Genomic DNA, 15507 nt, shown 5'->3' with positions numbered 1-15507 from the left:
TTATGTTGGTTTTGTCATGGCGCGGCTCATTTATACAAATGTAAACATAATCAGTAATAGCAAGTTTGTCATGTACTCAATGTTAATTCAAGCAGAAAAATAAAATGAGTCGCCCCATGACAAAACGAACATAGGGCGTTCGCGACCAGCATGGATCCAGACCAGCCTGCACATCCGCCCAGTCTGATCAGGATCCATACTGTTCGCTTACAAACTCTATTTCAAGTAGAGAAACTGGTAGTGAACAGCATGGATCCTGATCAGGCTGGTCTGTATCCATGCTGGTCACAAACACAGTATGTTGGTTTTGTCATGGCGCGGCTCAAATGAATAATTTCATATAAACACAATTGTTCCTGCATTTTTTCTTCCTGTTTTCTAGTGTACATGTGCAATGCTGGTAAATCTCTTAATTGGAGAAATCTCATCATTAAGATGTAAATGACCACACATTTTTATAGAAAAAATACAATATTTTTATATTTAAAAAATCAACATTCTAACCATTTTAAACCGAAATATATTAACTGTTTCTCTTGAACATAGAATCATATTCTGCACAGAAGATAACTCTGCTTTAGAATTAAAAATATCCCTACTTGAAAACGAGGTAAAAATGCTGATCTCATTATACATTCCCTTATAATCTCTATATAACTTGACAACAGGTTTTATTTCTTTTACAGTAACACAAATTACATTATAATTATACAAGATATTTTGATACAAAATACTTTCTATAAGATTTATTTATTTCAAAAATATTGAATAATACTATGTTTATCTTTGAGTAAAATACTTTTATTGCAGAAATTTATTGAAATCTAGTAACCTCTTCCTAAATAAATCAAAAAGTCTAATTTGAATAAGTGAGTGTATAAACTATGTTTGGGAAGCTACATTTCCTATTACTTGTCAAATTAATTTGGTATTTTCTTATAAAAATTGCCATTTTTTTTAAAGACACTATACGTAATTTTACTGAGATTACCCATCGTGAGTATCTAGTTTAAAACATAACATATTTTCTCTGTGTGTATTCAAATGATGTTCAACATTTCACAAGGGACTGTATATTAATTATCTTTTTTTCACCTTCAAATATCCAATTTGAGCAAAAATACATTTGTATATCTTTAAACAGGATACAAATACAAACTTGGTTAGGAAATAAGTTCTATAATTTACTCCAGTCAGTCTCCTAGATTTACCAGTATTTACATGTAAGCCACAAAAGGAAACTCATTACCAATTACTCAAAACCTGAAATTGTTATCTAACTGTAATAATACTAGAAATTAATGACATACAAAATGTACTATACACAATGGACCAATGACATCACCTGTCACAATAAACTCTTTAAAGAAACTTGCCAATTACTTAACAACTGCCCATGTAACTATTTGTCAAATTTCAGTATGGCATGTGATAACATATACTGGATCACATCTTAATGCATTCCTGCTTTTTTCATATTAACTCATGTCTAAACCAACAGTATAATTCAAAGTAACTTCTATTAACAGAAAATACAACATTACAGATAATTACAGAAACATATGCACACTTGTGTTATTTTCAGGGTCCACTAAACTAGATTCTATCCCATATTTACACGAGTAACATTGAAGGGATATAATAAGGAAATGATCATGTTATTTCATAAAATTGGACACATGATAATATACAAGTAGTAAACTACACTTGCTCCTAGTATAATCATATCACAATCATAAAACACGTGTAACTATGTTATACTTATTAACATTAGTGTGACCTATGGATTATTATGTTTAATTATGACAGGTCACAACAACATTTATCCCTTACAGGCACACAGATACATTAGTCATGATCGTTTAAAACTTCAACATACATTATACAATCAGCTCATTAAAATTGCATACTGTGATACACTCCACTATTAACAATATTCAGGGGACCACCAAATTTATACAGTTAAATATGGATATCGTTATATTCAAAAGGCGACCAATTTGAGTACAAGAGAGTCAGGACTATGGCATACAGTGAGACCTTTGGATCATTATGACAGGCCATAACAAAATATCACTTACAGGCACACAGATACATTAGTCATTACCTATTAAACTTCAACTGAATATAAACAACCACCTCATTAAACTCACATACAGTAAACTCTGATATTAATGATATTCAGGAGTCCACCAAATTTATATTCATTGTAGTTATATCTGGATGTTGTTATATCCGAGTGGCAACCAATTCGAATACTAAAGAGTTAAGACTATGGCAAACAGCACATATATAAGTGATATTGTTATAAGTGGAGTTTACTGTATTTCAATACAATGGCTATACGAGTCACAGAAAGTTTCTGATATTACACTCAATCAGCACAAAAAAATCCTATCTTGCTCTTACAATCTTTCATCAAGAGTTACAGTATATATACTGCTAGTGCAAGTAATAATACTGCTTAAATTCATTATTTGAGCTGCGTCACGACAAAAACAACGTACTGCGTTTGCGAACAGCATGGATCCAGACCAGCCTGCGCATCCGCGCAGTCTGATCAGGATTCATGCTGTTCGCTATCAGCTTCTCTACTTGTTATAGGGTTTGTAAGTGAACAGCATGGATCAATGGTCTGGATCCATGCTGATCGCAAACGAATTATGTTAGTTTTGTCGTTACGCGGCTCATTTCTCTAGCAGCTTCTCAGTAATTAGTAACTGTTATAATTCATGACCAGTCTTCACTAAAAACTTTAAAAAGCACAGGACATTCGGGCCAGTAAAATATCAAATCTTACTGGACCTGGTGATTTTTAGCCGGACCAAATACATAGATAGGTAAAAAATTGATGGAAACAGGAAAACACTTTATCATGCTTCCCTTGATAATTTTGAAAGAAGCATAATATGTCTTGTATTCTGGGCCATATGTTGACAGCTTTGAAAAATCTTTAAGAACCAAATGTTTAGGCAAAATTGATTAGAATAGAACATGAACAACGCAATTTGCTTTAAACAAATCATTTTCACACAAAATATTTACTTAACTCAATAACCACAAAATCATAGCTAAATAATGACCATAATAAACGATGGTTTAATTTCCGTAACTGTACGGTGCGGTACGGAAAATATCCAAGAAAAAAAAATGGCGGCCTCCATTACTCAATACAATTTAGACATCTCTCGCTGTGTTTTGAACAATTATGACAGAATTGATGGGTTTCATTTGAAAAAAGGCAAAAAGATCAATCTCTTAGGGAACCCTGCTTCATTATTTTGATGAAATTTTCTTATAATATTTTTTCATGACAAAAAAATCTACTGGTCCGTCGGACCACCAACCTTGCAATAATCACCAGACCGATGTTAAATTTAGTGGCCTCGGGCCTCGGACTGGCGTTAATTTCGAAGACTGCATGACTCAGTCATTTAATAGCCATTAACATAGGCTTAAACATTAATAGCTACAAAAAATTATGAATTGGCTGCAGGATTACCTATTTCTTTACCACACACACATATACTGAAACAAAAATGAAACTTTCTCCAAGTTTGAATGTAGATATGTTAGTACAGTTTTTCAATCCTTTTGAAACTCGATTTTCACGTTGAATAAACATATCGGGCTTTTATACGGGGATTAGCTGACCGATTTTGCAAACAAAACGAGTTTTACAAGCTACTACATGTATATATGTGTGAACATCTAAGTGGTACCCTTGAACAACTGGCACATACTTTGCGAAAGTTTCTTTTTTTGTTTAGTATATATACACACACAAAATTACGCTTCTTGATAAAATTATATGTAGTAACAAAAATCACATTGGTTTGACTACGAGGAATCTTTTTTACCTCGCTGAACCTTGAATTAAAACAATGTATTTATAGTTCTCCGCTAAACTTGAAGCCATATTGTTCCCCAACAAAGATTTGAATGATAAACTGATTTCATTAAGTAGCTATACATGTACTATAGAGTACATCACTTCATCAACTCATGATTTCCTATAAACATTGTCTGAAAATATATTCTTAACACTTTCTGTATCCAAATCTATCAGTATTAAATCATGATTTCCTATATACACTGTCTGGAAATATATTTCGAATACTTTCTTGTATCCAAATCTTTCAGTATTAGCTATCATCATTGCTGGCTCCTGCTTCCACATCTTTACTGGTGCCCGGTTCAACATCTTTACTGCTGCCAGAATCAATGTCTTTACTTGACCTACAACAATAAAATTATCATGGTTCTAAAAAAGACTTATGATATACACCTTCGTGCAGTTTCATAGATTAAAATTAAAATGAAACTAGAACTATCACTAAATGTGATTAATACCCCCACAAGACTGCTTCAGAAATGAGGATGTTACTAGTAACAGAATACTTTGTAAAAGAATTGAAATATAGAGTTATGGTTGTGGGCAATTAAAGATAGTTGTGGTTCTTGTATGTTGCATTTCCTTTCAATGTGGTTGGCCATTGATGAAGTTTTATTGAATTACTCTGTAATAAGTCCAGAAAGACAAGGAAAAGAAACAAAGGGCAATAACTCTTAAATACTGAAGATGGAGTTATAGTTCTTGTGCACTGCACTTCCTCTTATTGTGCTTGACCATTGTATGAAGTTGTTTTGAATTCCAACCAGTACGTTTTAAGTTATGCTCCGGACAAGGAAAAGTATCAAAGGGCAGTAACTTTGTATTTTGTCAAATGGAGTAATGGCTCTTGTGCACTGCACTTCCTTTTAATGTCCTTGACAATTGTATGAAGTTGTATTGAATTTCAAACAGTAGTTTTCAAATTATGCTCTGGACAAAGAAAAGTAACAAAGGGCAATAACTGTAATTAGTCAAGATGGAGTTATGGTTCTTGTGCACTGCACTTCTCTCAATGTGCTTGGCCTTTGTATTAAGTTATATTGAATTCCAACTATTAGTCTTCAAGTTATACTCCGGACAAAAAAAGCAATGAAAAATTAACAAAGGGCAATAACTCTGAAATTAGTCAAGATGGAGTTACAGTTCTTGTGCACTGCACTTCCCCTTATTGTGTTTGACAATTGTATGAAGTTGTTTTGAATTCCATCTACTAATTTTCAAGTTATGCCCCGGACAAGGAAAAGAAACAAAGGGCAATAACTCTGTAATTAGTCAAGATAGAGTTATGGTTCTTGTGCACTGCACTTCCTCTCAATGTGCTTGACCATTGTATGTAGTTATATTGAATTCCAACTATTAGTCTTCAAGTTATGGTCCAGACAAGAAGAATGGAAAAGTAACAAAGGGCAATTACTCTGTAATTAATTTAGATAGAGTTATGGTTCTTGTGCACTGCACTTCCCCTTATTGTGTTTGACAATTGTATGAAGTTGTTTTGAATTCAAACCAGTAGTTTTCAAGTTATTGCCCCGGGACAAGGAAAAGCAAAAAGGGCAATAACTCTTCTGTAAATAGTCAAGATAGAGTTATGGTTCTTTGTGCACTGGGCACTTCCTCACAATGTGCTTGACCATTGTGTGTAGTTATATTGAATTCCAATTATTTAGTCTTCAAAGTAATTGCTCCCGGACAAGAAAATGCACGGACGTCTGGACGACCGACCGCCGACCACCGGGTGACTCCTATATACCCCCCCCAAACTTCGTTTTTGGGGGTATAAAAACATATGTCAACTGCTTCTTTTCAATCAAGACTTAGAAAGGTATCTTATGCATTAATTGATAAATTGATCTTCTGAATTTCTTGAAGCTTCCATTTAAGCAACTGTTCATAATCAATTTTGGGGATATCAAGATGAAAAGTTAAGAAGCACAACCTCATTGTCCTGACTTTTTACTGGTAGCAAAGGACTAGCACTTTTGGTTCCAGCAGAGTATTGTATATTACAACAGACAAAGTGCACTGTACAACAAATAAGGTCAAAAGCCAGAGTGAATTTAAAACATACATAAAATTTAAAAAAGAACACCATGGAGGTTTTCTTCCATATTCTTAACCTTTACTAAAATCTCAACTCTGAGGTAGGGGATCATCCATTAGGTATCCACAATAGGTCTGCACAGCAAATATTGAAGTTTTATACAGGCAATAAGAAAATATACACCAAACTCATTAGAGTGCTACAAAAGAAACAAGCAAATTCGTTGAATTTATATCCCCCGCCGAGTACTGGTTATTATTAACACAACAACTGAAGACATAAGGCTTTATTTATATATTAATCATGGCATAAACAGTAATATTCTTTGAACTTGATAAATATTCAGGGCAATAACAGAGCCATAACTTTGTGTTAAATAGTAAAATCTGGAAATGCCAATGAGATGTATGCATACTACATAACTAATCAAGGGCCATAAATCTGAGTTATAAGTATCTGACTGGAACAAAGGCGACTATATGCACATCTCCTCTTAGTATCCCATAAAGTTTCATTGAATTCCAGCCAGTAGTAGCAGAGAAGGAGCAAAGAAACAAATATTTTTCTATATGGATACTGCATAACTAATCAAGGGCCATAACTCTGAGTTAAAGTGTCTGACCGGAACAAGCCGACAATATGCGCATCTCCTTTTGGTATTGAAGGTCCCCATAAAGTTTTGTTGAATTCCAGCCAGTAGTTGCAGAGAAGTAGTGCGGAAACGATTTTTACTCTATATGCATACTACATAACTAATCAAGGGCCATAACTCTGAGTTAAAGGGTCTGACCAGAACTCCGGAAACAATTTTTAGTCCATATGCATATTGCATAACTAATCATGGGCCATAACTCTGAGTTAAAGTGTCTGACCCGAACAAGTCGACGATATGCACATCTCCTCTTGGTATTGAAGGTTCCCATAAAGTTTCGTTGAATTCCAGCCAGTAGTTGCAGAGAAGTAGCGCGGAAACGATTTTTACTCCATATGCATACTGCATAACTAATCAAGGGCCATAACTCTGAGTTAAAGTGTCTGACCGGAACAAGCCAACGATATGCGCATCTCCTCTTGGTATTGATGATTCCCATAAAGTTTCATTTAATTCCAGCCAGTAGTTGCAGAGAAGTAGTGGGGAAACGATTTTTACTCTACATGTATATGCATACTACATAACAAATCAAGAGTTAAAGGGTCTGAACGGAACAAGCCGACGATATGCGCATCTTCTCTTGATATTGATGATTTCCATAAAGTTTCGTTGAATTCCAGCCAGTAGTTGCAGAGAACTACTCCGGAAACGATTTTTACTCTATATGCATACTACATAGGATTTAACTCAATACAGGATTGGAGCAGTACATCTAGACGCTTGCAGAAATCATGATCACAAAATAGACAAATATCGTTTTTTTCGCCGAATTTTACATTTTTTCTTCATTATTGTACTTAATTCGGTGTGAAAAGATGAATTGGACCTGTTTAAGTTCATTCCGCTGGGTAAAAAGACAATATTTTAGCATTTTATCATTCAAGCGCCTTGTCCGGTATTTACCGGAATACGGTATTTAGTGTGGTGCTGCAATCCTTTATTTAGTCACAGCCTACTACATAACTAATCAAGGGCCATAACTCTGAGTTAAAGGGTTGGACCGGAACAAGCCGACGATATGAGCATCTCCTCTTGATATTGATGATTCCCATAAAGTTTCGTTGAATTCCAGCCAGTAGTTGCAGAGAACTACTCCGGAAACGAAATTCGGACGGACGGATAACGCCAAAACTATATCCCCCTCCTGATTCAATCGGCGGGGGATAATAACTGGGGAAAAATTGAATCCACAGTTATGTAACTTGCCAAAATCATGAACAGTGGGTAAATCATGAAGTCATTCGTATGGAACAGGTAGAAATTCGGATATATCCAACTTGATGGTTACATTGTAAGGTGAGACTGTAACTGCAAGACAGAAGACAATTTAATTAAGTACTTTATGCTAAGCAGTATAAAAGAAGTAATAACCACAGTGTCTATTCTAGGAGGAAGGATGGGTAATGAGGATTCACTCTTATTCTTGAGAATTCCCCCCCCCCCCTCCTTTTTTCAGAGGCAGGGGGAAACTTTTACAAGGAGAAAAACAAATGTACTCACTTTTCAATAAACATCCCCCCTATTTTTAATCCTAGAATAGACACTGCAACCAAAGAACACATTAAAGCTTACCCTGCTTTACTTGATTCTATTTCTACTGGTTTTGTGTTTTCTTTATTAGATGTATCAGGTTGTGCGAAAAATCCACCGATGCCTTTTTGCCATTCTGGTGTGGGCCGAGGACAGTATGCGTTGCCACCAGCATATTTACCTGCAGCTTTACCTACAGAGATAATAAAAAAAGAAAAGAAATAAATGAACTTGTAACCTCTTACACAATCAATCCCAGTGATAGGTTAGATTCAGTATTCATTGCATTGATAAAGAATGACTATTACTGTTTAGTATACAAAAGTCCCCCCCCCCAAGTCCCAGACCTAGGTATGATTACATGATCAGTAATTGATTAAATTACAATTACTTTCAGATTTTATTGTACCATACATGTGACAAATGAAATGGGCCACATCTGGATTTTCAGCTGGATTTTTTTATTGACTCAAATTTCAATGCGTGTTTGGCACATCTGGTTCAAAGAATCTATATTACCCTCAAAATTATTAAATGATTATATTTTTTTATGATTTTTTTGTTGATCAATATTAATTTATTTTACCAAAAAATGAATAAATAGATAAATTAATAAGTGTAGTCATACAGTTTCTAAAACAGTCACATTTTCACATTTCATTATTTTCAGTTTAAATAATTATATCTGTCTTTTCAGTCATAATAATTTAAAACACAAGCTATTTGAAAACGTGCAACCCATTACACTATATACTAATGTCTATATTAATATATAGTGTAATGAGAATTGACTTGGAATTCATTTCTGACTTAGGATAAATGTTTTCTACCATCAAATACATATTTTGTGAACATTCAATGAGCCGTACCCCTTTGTGATTACAGACTTGCCTCTGTAATCAATTAAATTACAATTACTTTAAGAGAGTAATTGATTGATAATTGATTACATTCAATGTAAAGTAGAATCTCTACTTAAGACCACCCCTGAATTAAGACAACCCCCGTAATAAGACTTTTTTTTACAAGGTTGGTTACATGATCCAGAATTAAGAACAACCACTTATCCACTTTTAAGACCACCTGATTCTTTGCTTTATTTTTAATTTGCCGCAACTATTGAGACACTCAACACCTATCTATACCTTAGATCTGCTTGAATGCTTTGCATGACACTAAATTTCACAAGGTGTGAAAAACTGTTATTATTGTGTTATTCGTTATTGTATTAAATAAGGTGAGATGGTAAATTTTAAAGTGGTTTAATGTTGCTTTCAGCAAATTTATTTTGTGAAGAATTAAGTTTTATTAGATAGGTGATTTATGTACATCATATAATAATTGATATTGAAATCTGACCAAAGAGAATTTAATGCTAAATTTCTTCAGAAATATGTTTTCCTCTACTTTAGTACATAGTGTCTTTTATACTGTATTTGAAGCTTAAGATACAATTAAATTAATCAATTTTGGGCAAGGTAATCAATTACATGATGATTACAGAGATTTTTTCCCCTATATAAGCGGTACCGAATAACGGACCCATTCACAATCACAAACGGACCTTCACAATTTTTTAGACTGGGTCTAACGGAACTGTTCACAATTCTGATGAAGTTTCACAATTCCGATTAATTAAGCCTTTAATAACGTATTATTTATGATGCTTGTGCTTTGTTTCTCTTAAAATGCATTTAGCCGACCATGATTTCTGGTGCAATCGCCCTTTAAATTTTTGTACTGTTTAAATATGAAACTTCTAGGGACAAATCAATACCGAAACAAGCGTCTGTTAATTTCTGTAAACATCATTCAAAATGTCTCGTAACAGTAAGTACTACATTTCACAGCTTTTTTCCCCCTCTACTTTGGGAATGGTGCCTGGACCAGACTGATTGGGAAAAAATGCGTTATTTTGACTTAAATTGGGAAAAAAATTATGCATTTTTCCAGCTACAAATAAGATTAGTCATCATAAATAAAGACAGCTAACTGCTTCCACTGTCCAGTAAGAACTATTGAGTGGTGATTTATATGAATATGTTGGATTTAAATGATTTCAGAGAAATCAATTGACCTGGTGGGAATTTGAAACAGCCATTTTGGGAATTTTAACATTTAAAATTGGGAATTTTAATGTTTATTTTCTATTGGGAACAGTACCGTTTTAGGATAGTAGTTATACAAGAGGGCCATGATGGCCCTAAGGTCGCTCACCTGTATATAGGCCTTCCCCCCACCCCTGGCAGGGCCAATTTTAACCCAAGGGCTTTTATTTGAACAAACTTGGTAGACACCCATAAGAAGATGTTTCATGCTAAACATCTAAGCTCTAGCTCATTGGGGTTTTTAAAAAAATTTTTTTTTAAGTTTTTACTATAGACACATATAGTTAAAAACAATGACACCCCTGGGGCGGGGCCAGTTTTGACTCAGGGGCTTTTATTTGGACAAACTTTGTAGACACTCACTAGAAGATGCTTCATGCTTAATATCTAAACTCTAGCTATTTTGGTTTTTTCAAAGAAGATTTTTAAGTTTTTGCTATACACATATAAGAAAAATCAATGACCCCCAGGGCAGGGCCAATTTTGACCCCAGGACTTTTATTTGAACAAACTTTGTAGACACTCACTAGAAGATGTTTCATGCTTAATATCTAAACTCTAGCTATTTGGGTTTTTTCAAAGAAGATTTTTTAAGTTTTTGCTATACACATATAAGGAAAATCAATGACCCTTGGGGTGGGGCCAATTTTGACCCCTGGGCTTTTATTTGAACAAACTTGGTAGACACCCATTACAACATGTTTCATGCCAAATATCTAAGCTCTAGCTCTTTGAGTTCTTTAAAAGAAGATTTTTTAAGTTTTTACTATATGCATATAGGGAAAATCAAAGACCCCCTGGGCGGGGCCAATTTTGACCCCAGGGCTTTTATTTGAAAAAACTTGGTAGACACTCATTAGAAGATGTTTCATGCTAAATATCTTAGCTCTAGCTCTTTGGGTTCTTTAAAAGAAGATTTTTTTAAGTTTTTACTATATGCATATAGGGAAAATCAAAGACCCCCTGGGGCGGGGCCAATTTTGACCCCAGGGCTTTTATTTGAACAAACTTGGTAGACACTCACTAGAAGATGCTTCATGTCAAATATCTTAGCTCTAGCTCTTAGGGTTTTTTAAAAGAAGATATTTAAAGTTTTTTCTTTCGGTTGCCATGGCAACCAGAGTTCTGCATGGAATTAAATTCTTTGAACAATTTTTAAAGGTGACCACCAAAGGAACATTCCTGTGAAGTTTGGATGAAATGGGCTTAGTGGTTTATGAGGAGATGTCATTTAAAGTAAAAGTTTATTGACGGACCTACCAACTTTTGATGTTTATGAGGCAAATCAGCTGATAAACACCCACCTGGACCAAGTCCATGAAGCAAAATAAGCTCATAAAAACAACAAGAGGGCCGAGGTCGCTCACCTGTATATAGGCCCCCGAAGTGGGCCAGTTTAAAAACCCCAGGGCTTTTATTTGAACAAACTTGGAATTAAGACACCCATTAGAAGATGTTTCATGATGTTAAGTTTTTGCTAACACATATAAGGGAAAAACAATGACCTTCTCCCCCCCCCCCCTGGCAAGAGTTAATTTTTTAACCCTAGGGCTTTTATTTGAACAAACTTGGTAGACACCATAAGAAGATGTTTTCATGCTAAAACATCAAAGCTCTAGCTCATTGGGTTTTTTTTAAAAGAAGATTTTTTTAAAGTTTTTACTATACACATATAGTTAAAAACAATGACAGCACCCCTGGGGCGGGGCCAGTTTTGACCCTAGGGCTTTTTATTTGAACAAACTTTGTAGACACTTATTAGAAGATGTTTCATGCTTAATATCTAAACTCTAGCTATTTGGGTTTTTTTTAAAGAAGATTTTTTAAGCTTTTGCTATACACATATAAGGAAATCAATGACCCCCCGGGCAGCGGGCCAATTTTTTTTGACCGACCAGGGCTTTAATTTGAACAAACTTTGTAGACACTCACTAGAAGATGTTTCATGCTTAATATCTTAGCTCTAGCTATTTGGGTTTTTTTAAAGAAGATTTTTTAAGTTTTTGCTATACACATATAAGGAAATCAATGACCCCCGGGGTGGGGCCAATTTTGACCCCAGGGCTTTAATTTGAACAAACTTTGTAGACACTCACGGGAAAAGGGTTTCATGTTTAAATCAAAACCACTATTTTTGGGGGTTTTTTCAAAGAATGTTTTTTAATTTTTTTTGCAAATCCCACATAAACAAAAATCAATGTACCCCCGGGGGCGGGCCAATTTTTGACCCCAGGGGCTTTTTATTTGAACAACAAACTTTAGTAAAGACCCCATTAAACATGTTTTTCATGCTTAAATATCTATAGCTCTAGCTTCTTTTAAGTTCTTTTAAAAAGAAGATTTTTTTTAAAGTTTTTTTACTAAGCATATAGGGGGAAAAAATTCAATTGAAACCCCCCATTGGGGCGGGGGCCAAATTTTGACCCCTCAGGGCTTTTATTTGAACAAAACTTGGTAAGACACTCATTGGGGAAAGATTTTCATCTAAATTATTCTCAGCTTCTAGCCTTTTGGGTTTTCTTTAACCCATTGCTTCAATGAGCATTTTGGTGAAAAAAAAATGGCCTGTTTTCATTTTTGAAAAGGCTTCCCGTTTACAAGTTCAAAATTTGCATATTAATACTATAAAAACTAGCTTCAACACTAAAATCAAATTGGCACAAATGTTTGACTGCTGGACCATTTGCCCTTGCAACAACACATGCTCAGGCTTAAATTTTCTGTTACCATGGCAACGAGGGGACATTCTCAAAATTGCCAAAATCACTATTTGCGTTGAATTTTTTCCATCAAAATTGATTTTTTCAAAAGTGCTGCAAACTTCTCATGGATTGAGATAGAGTCAAATGCTTTTCAGCGTTGGTTACACGTTACCTTATGATCAATCTGGGGTCATTTACAGCCTCTCACAAGTCCAAAAATTTTCTTGGCGATGAGGGGACTCTGCCCCCCTTCAAACCCCCCAAACAGAAGGGGGCACATCCCCCTTCTGGCAACCCCCTGATGTATCTTTTGGTGGGGGCCGCGCCGAAAAAGAAATGGTCACTTTCTTTTTAACAACATTTCTCAAACAAAAACAAGTGTTTGGGCCTAAATAAGGCATATTTTCATCATTTGAGAACAACAAAAAAGGGGGGGGGGGGGGTGAAAAAGGCGTTAAAAGGCGTGTATATGAAGTAATGGGTTAACAGAAAATGATGAAAAATACTTGAAATTACCCTAAATCGCGTTTTTTTCATGTTTAAACATGGCCTGTCATATAAATTTGAAGAAAATTTTTGTTTGGTAGATTTTTTTATTATTTTTTTCATTAACCCATTGCTTCATGAGCATTTTGTGAAAAATGGCTGTTTTCATTGAAAAGTCTCCCGTTACAAGTTCAAATTGCTATAATACTATAAAAAACTGCTTCAACACTAATCAAACTTGGCACAAATGTTGACTGGACCATTGCCCTTGCAACAACATGCTCAGGCTTAAATTTTCTGTTACCATGGCAACGAGGGGACATCTCAAAATTGCCAAAAAATCACTATTTTGCGTTGATTTTTTCCATCAAAATTGATTTCAAAGTGCTGCAACTTCTCAATGGATTGAGATAGAGTCAAATGCTTTTCAGCGTTGGTTACACGTTACCTTATGATCAATCTGGGGTCATTTACAGCCTCTCACAAGTCCAAAATTTTCTTGGCGATGAGGGGGACTCTGCCCCCCTTCAAACCCCCAAACAGAAGGGGGCACATCCCCCTTCTGGCAACCCCCTGATGTATCTTTTGGTTGGGGGGCCGCGCCGAAAAAACTGGTCACTTTCTTAAACAACATTTCTCAAACAAAAACAAAGTGTTTGGGGCCTAAAAATAAGGCATATTTTCATCATTTGAGACAACAAAAAAAGGGGGGGGGGGGGGGGGGTGAAAAAGGCGTTAAAAGGCGTGTATATGAAGTAATGGGTTAAAAGAAGATATTTAAAGTTTTTTCTTTTTTCAGTTGCCATGGCAACCAGAGTTCTGCATGGAATTAAATTCTTTGAACAATTTTTAAAGGTGACCACCAAAGGAACATTCCTGTGAAGTTTGGATGAAATTGGCTTAGTGGTTTATGAGGAGATGTCATTTGAAGCAAAAGTTTACGGACGGACGGCGGACGAAAAGCGATCACAAAAGCTCACCCTGTCACTTTGTGACAGGTGAGCTAAAAAAATAGCTCTTAATTTGAATTTTATGAGTTTTTCTTCTTTATTTAACTACGGAATGAAGCTCATAATAATCAAATGTTTGCTCGGACAGACGACGGACGGACGACAGACGGACGAAAAGCGATCACAAAAGCTGTCACTTTGTGACAGGTGAGCTAAAAATGGTAGACACCCATTAGAAGATGTTTCATGCTAAATATCTTAGCTCTAGCTCTAAAGCTTTTTTTTAAAGAAGATGTTTACTTTATACAAAAAGGGAAAAACAATGACCCCCTGGGGTGGGGCCAATTTTGACCCCAGGGCTTTTATTTGAATAAACTTGGTAGACACCGGCACTAGAAGATGTTTCTTGCTTAATAGCTAAGCTCTAGCTATTTGGGTTTTTTAAAAGAAGATTTTTGAAAGTTTTTATTATATTACTTGTATAATACAAAAATAAGGAAAATTCAATTGAAAAAAAAAAAAAAAAAACCCCCCCCCCCTGGCTTAGTGGTTTAATGGAGGACGATGTTGATTAGTAATAAAAATTTTACGGATGGACGGTAAAGCTGGCACGAAAAAGCAATCACAAAAGCTCACCCATATCACTCTTGTTGGAACAGATGTGGTAAGCTTAAAATCAAAGTTGCAGGACCAATTTTTTAGGATATTTGGGCTAAACAACAGGTAGCCGCTTAGAGGACTTATATATTTTTCTTTTTTTTTAAGCTCCTGTGACTATTTTCATCCGAGATGACAAATTTTACTCCTTTAAGGATTTTACAATTTAGGGACATGCATTCTGACCAAGTTTGATTGACAAATGAGTAAAAAAAAGTGACCCACTAGAGTGTTTTACCAAGGGGTTTTTCCATATTTGGGCAGCGAGGGACCTAGTTTTTGACCCGAAGTGTTCATAATTCGAACTTGACTTACAAATCATTCAAAACAAACTTTTCAGGGAACAATTTCCAGGATATTTTTTGGAATCAAAAACATTAGGGCCACTAGAGTTTAACAAGATCCCTTTCTATTTTTTAGGGTCCTTGTGACCTTGTTTTTTCATCCAAAGATTTAACACATTGTTTTGGACTCAATCCCCAAGCA

General features: G+C 35.1%; 1 protein-coding gene across 1 annotated transcript in view; it reads right to left on the bottom strand.

Annotated features, from left to right (window-relative positions):
- Positions 1-1098: 1098 nt before the first annotated feature.
- The window catches only part of LOC132734382 (PCNA-associated factor-like), a 26137-nt gene continuing 11728 nt past the window's right edge, over positions 1099-15507 (bottom strand). Inside the window, exons 3-4 of the mRNA XM_060721117.1 lie at positions 8161-8311; positions 1099-4239 (exon numbers count right to left, since the gene is read on the bottom strand). Coding sequence (XP_060577100.1) covers positions 4146-4239; positions 8161-8311 — 245 coding nt within the window. The 3' untranslated portion in view covers positions 1099-4145. The remainder of the gene's footprint in view (positions 4240-8160; positions 8312-15507) is intronic.

This window comes from Ruditapes philippinarum, unplaced genomic scaffold, assembly GCF_026571515.1.
Source record: "Ruditapes philippinarum isolate M1 unplaced genomic scaffold, ASM2657151v2 ctg3645_1_1_1_1, whole genome shotgun sequence".
Lineage (NCBI taxonomy): Eukaryota > Metazoa > Mollusca > Bivalvia > Venerida > Veneridae > Ruditapes > Ruditapes philippinarum.
The sequence above is the reverse complement of the archived record's forward strand: the minus strand, read 5'-3'. Positions and strand labels throughout refer to the sequence as shown.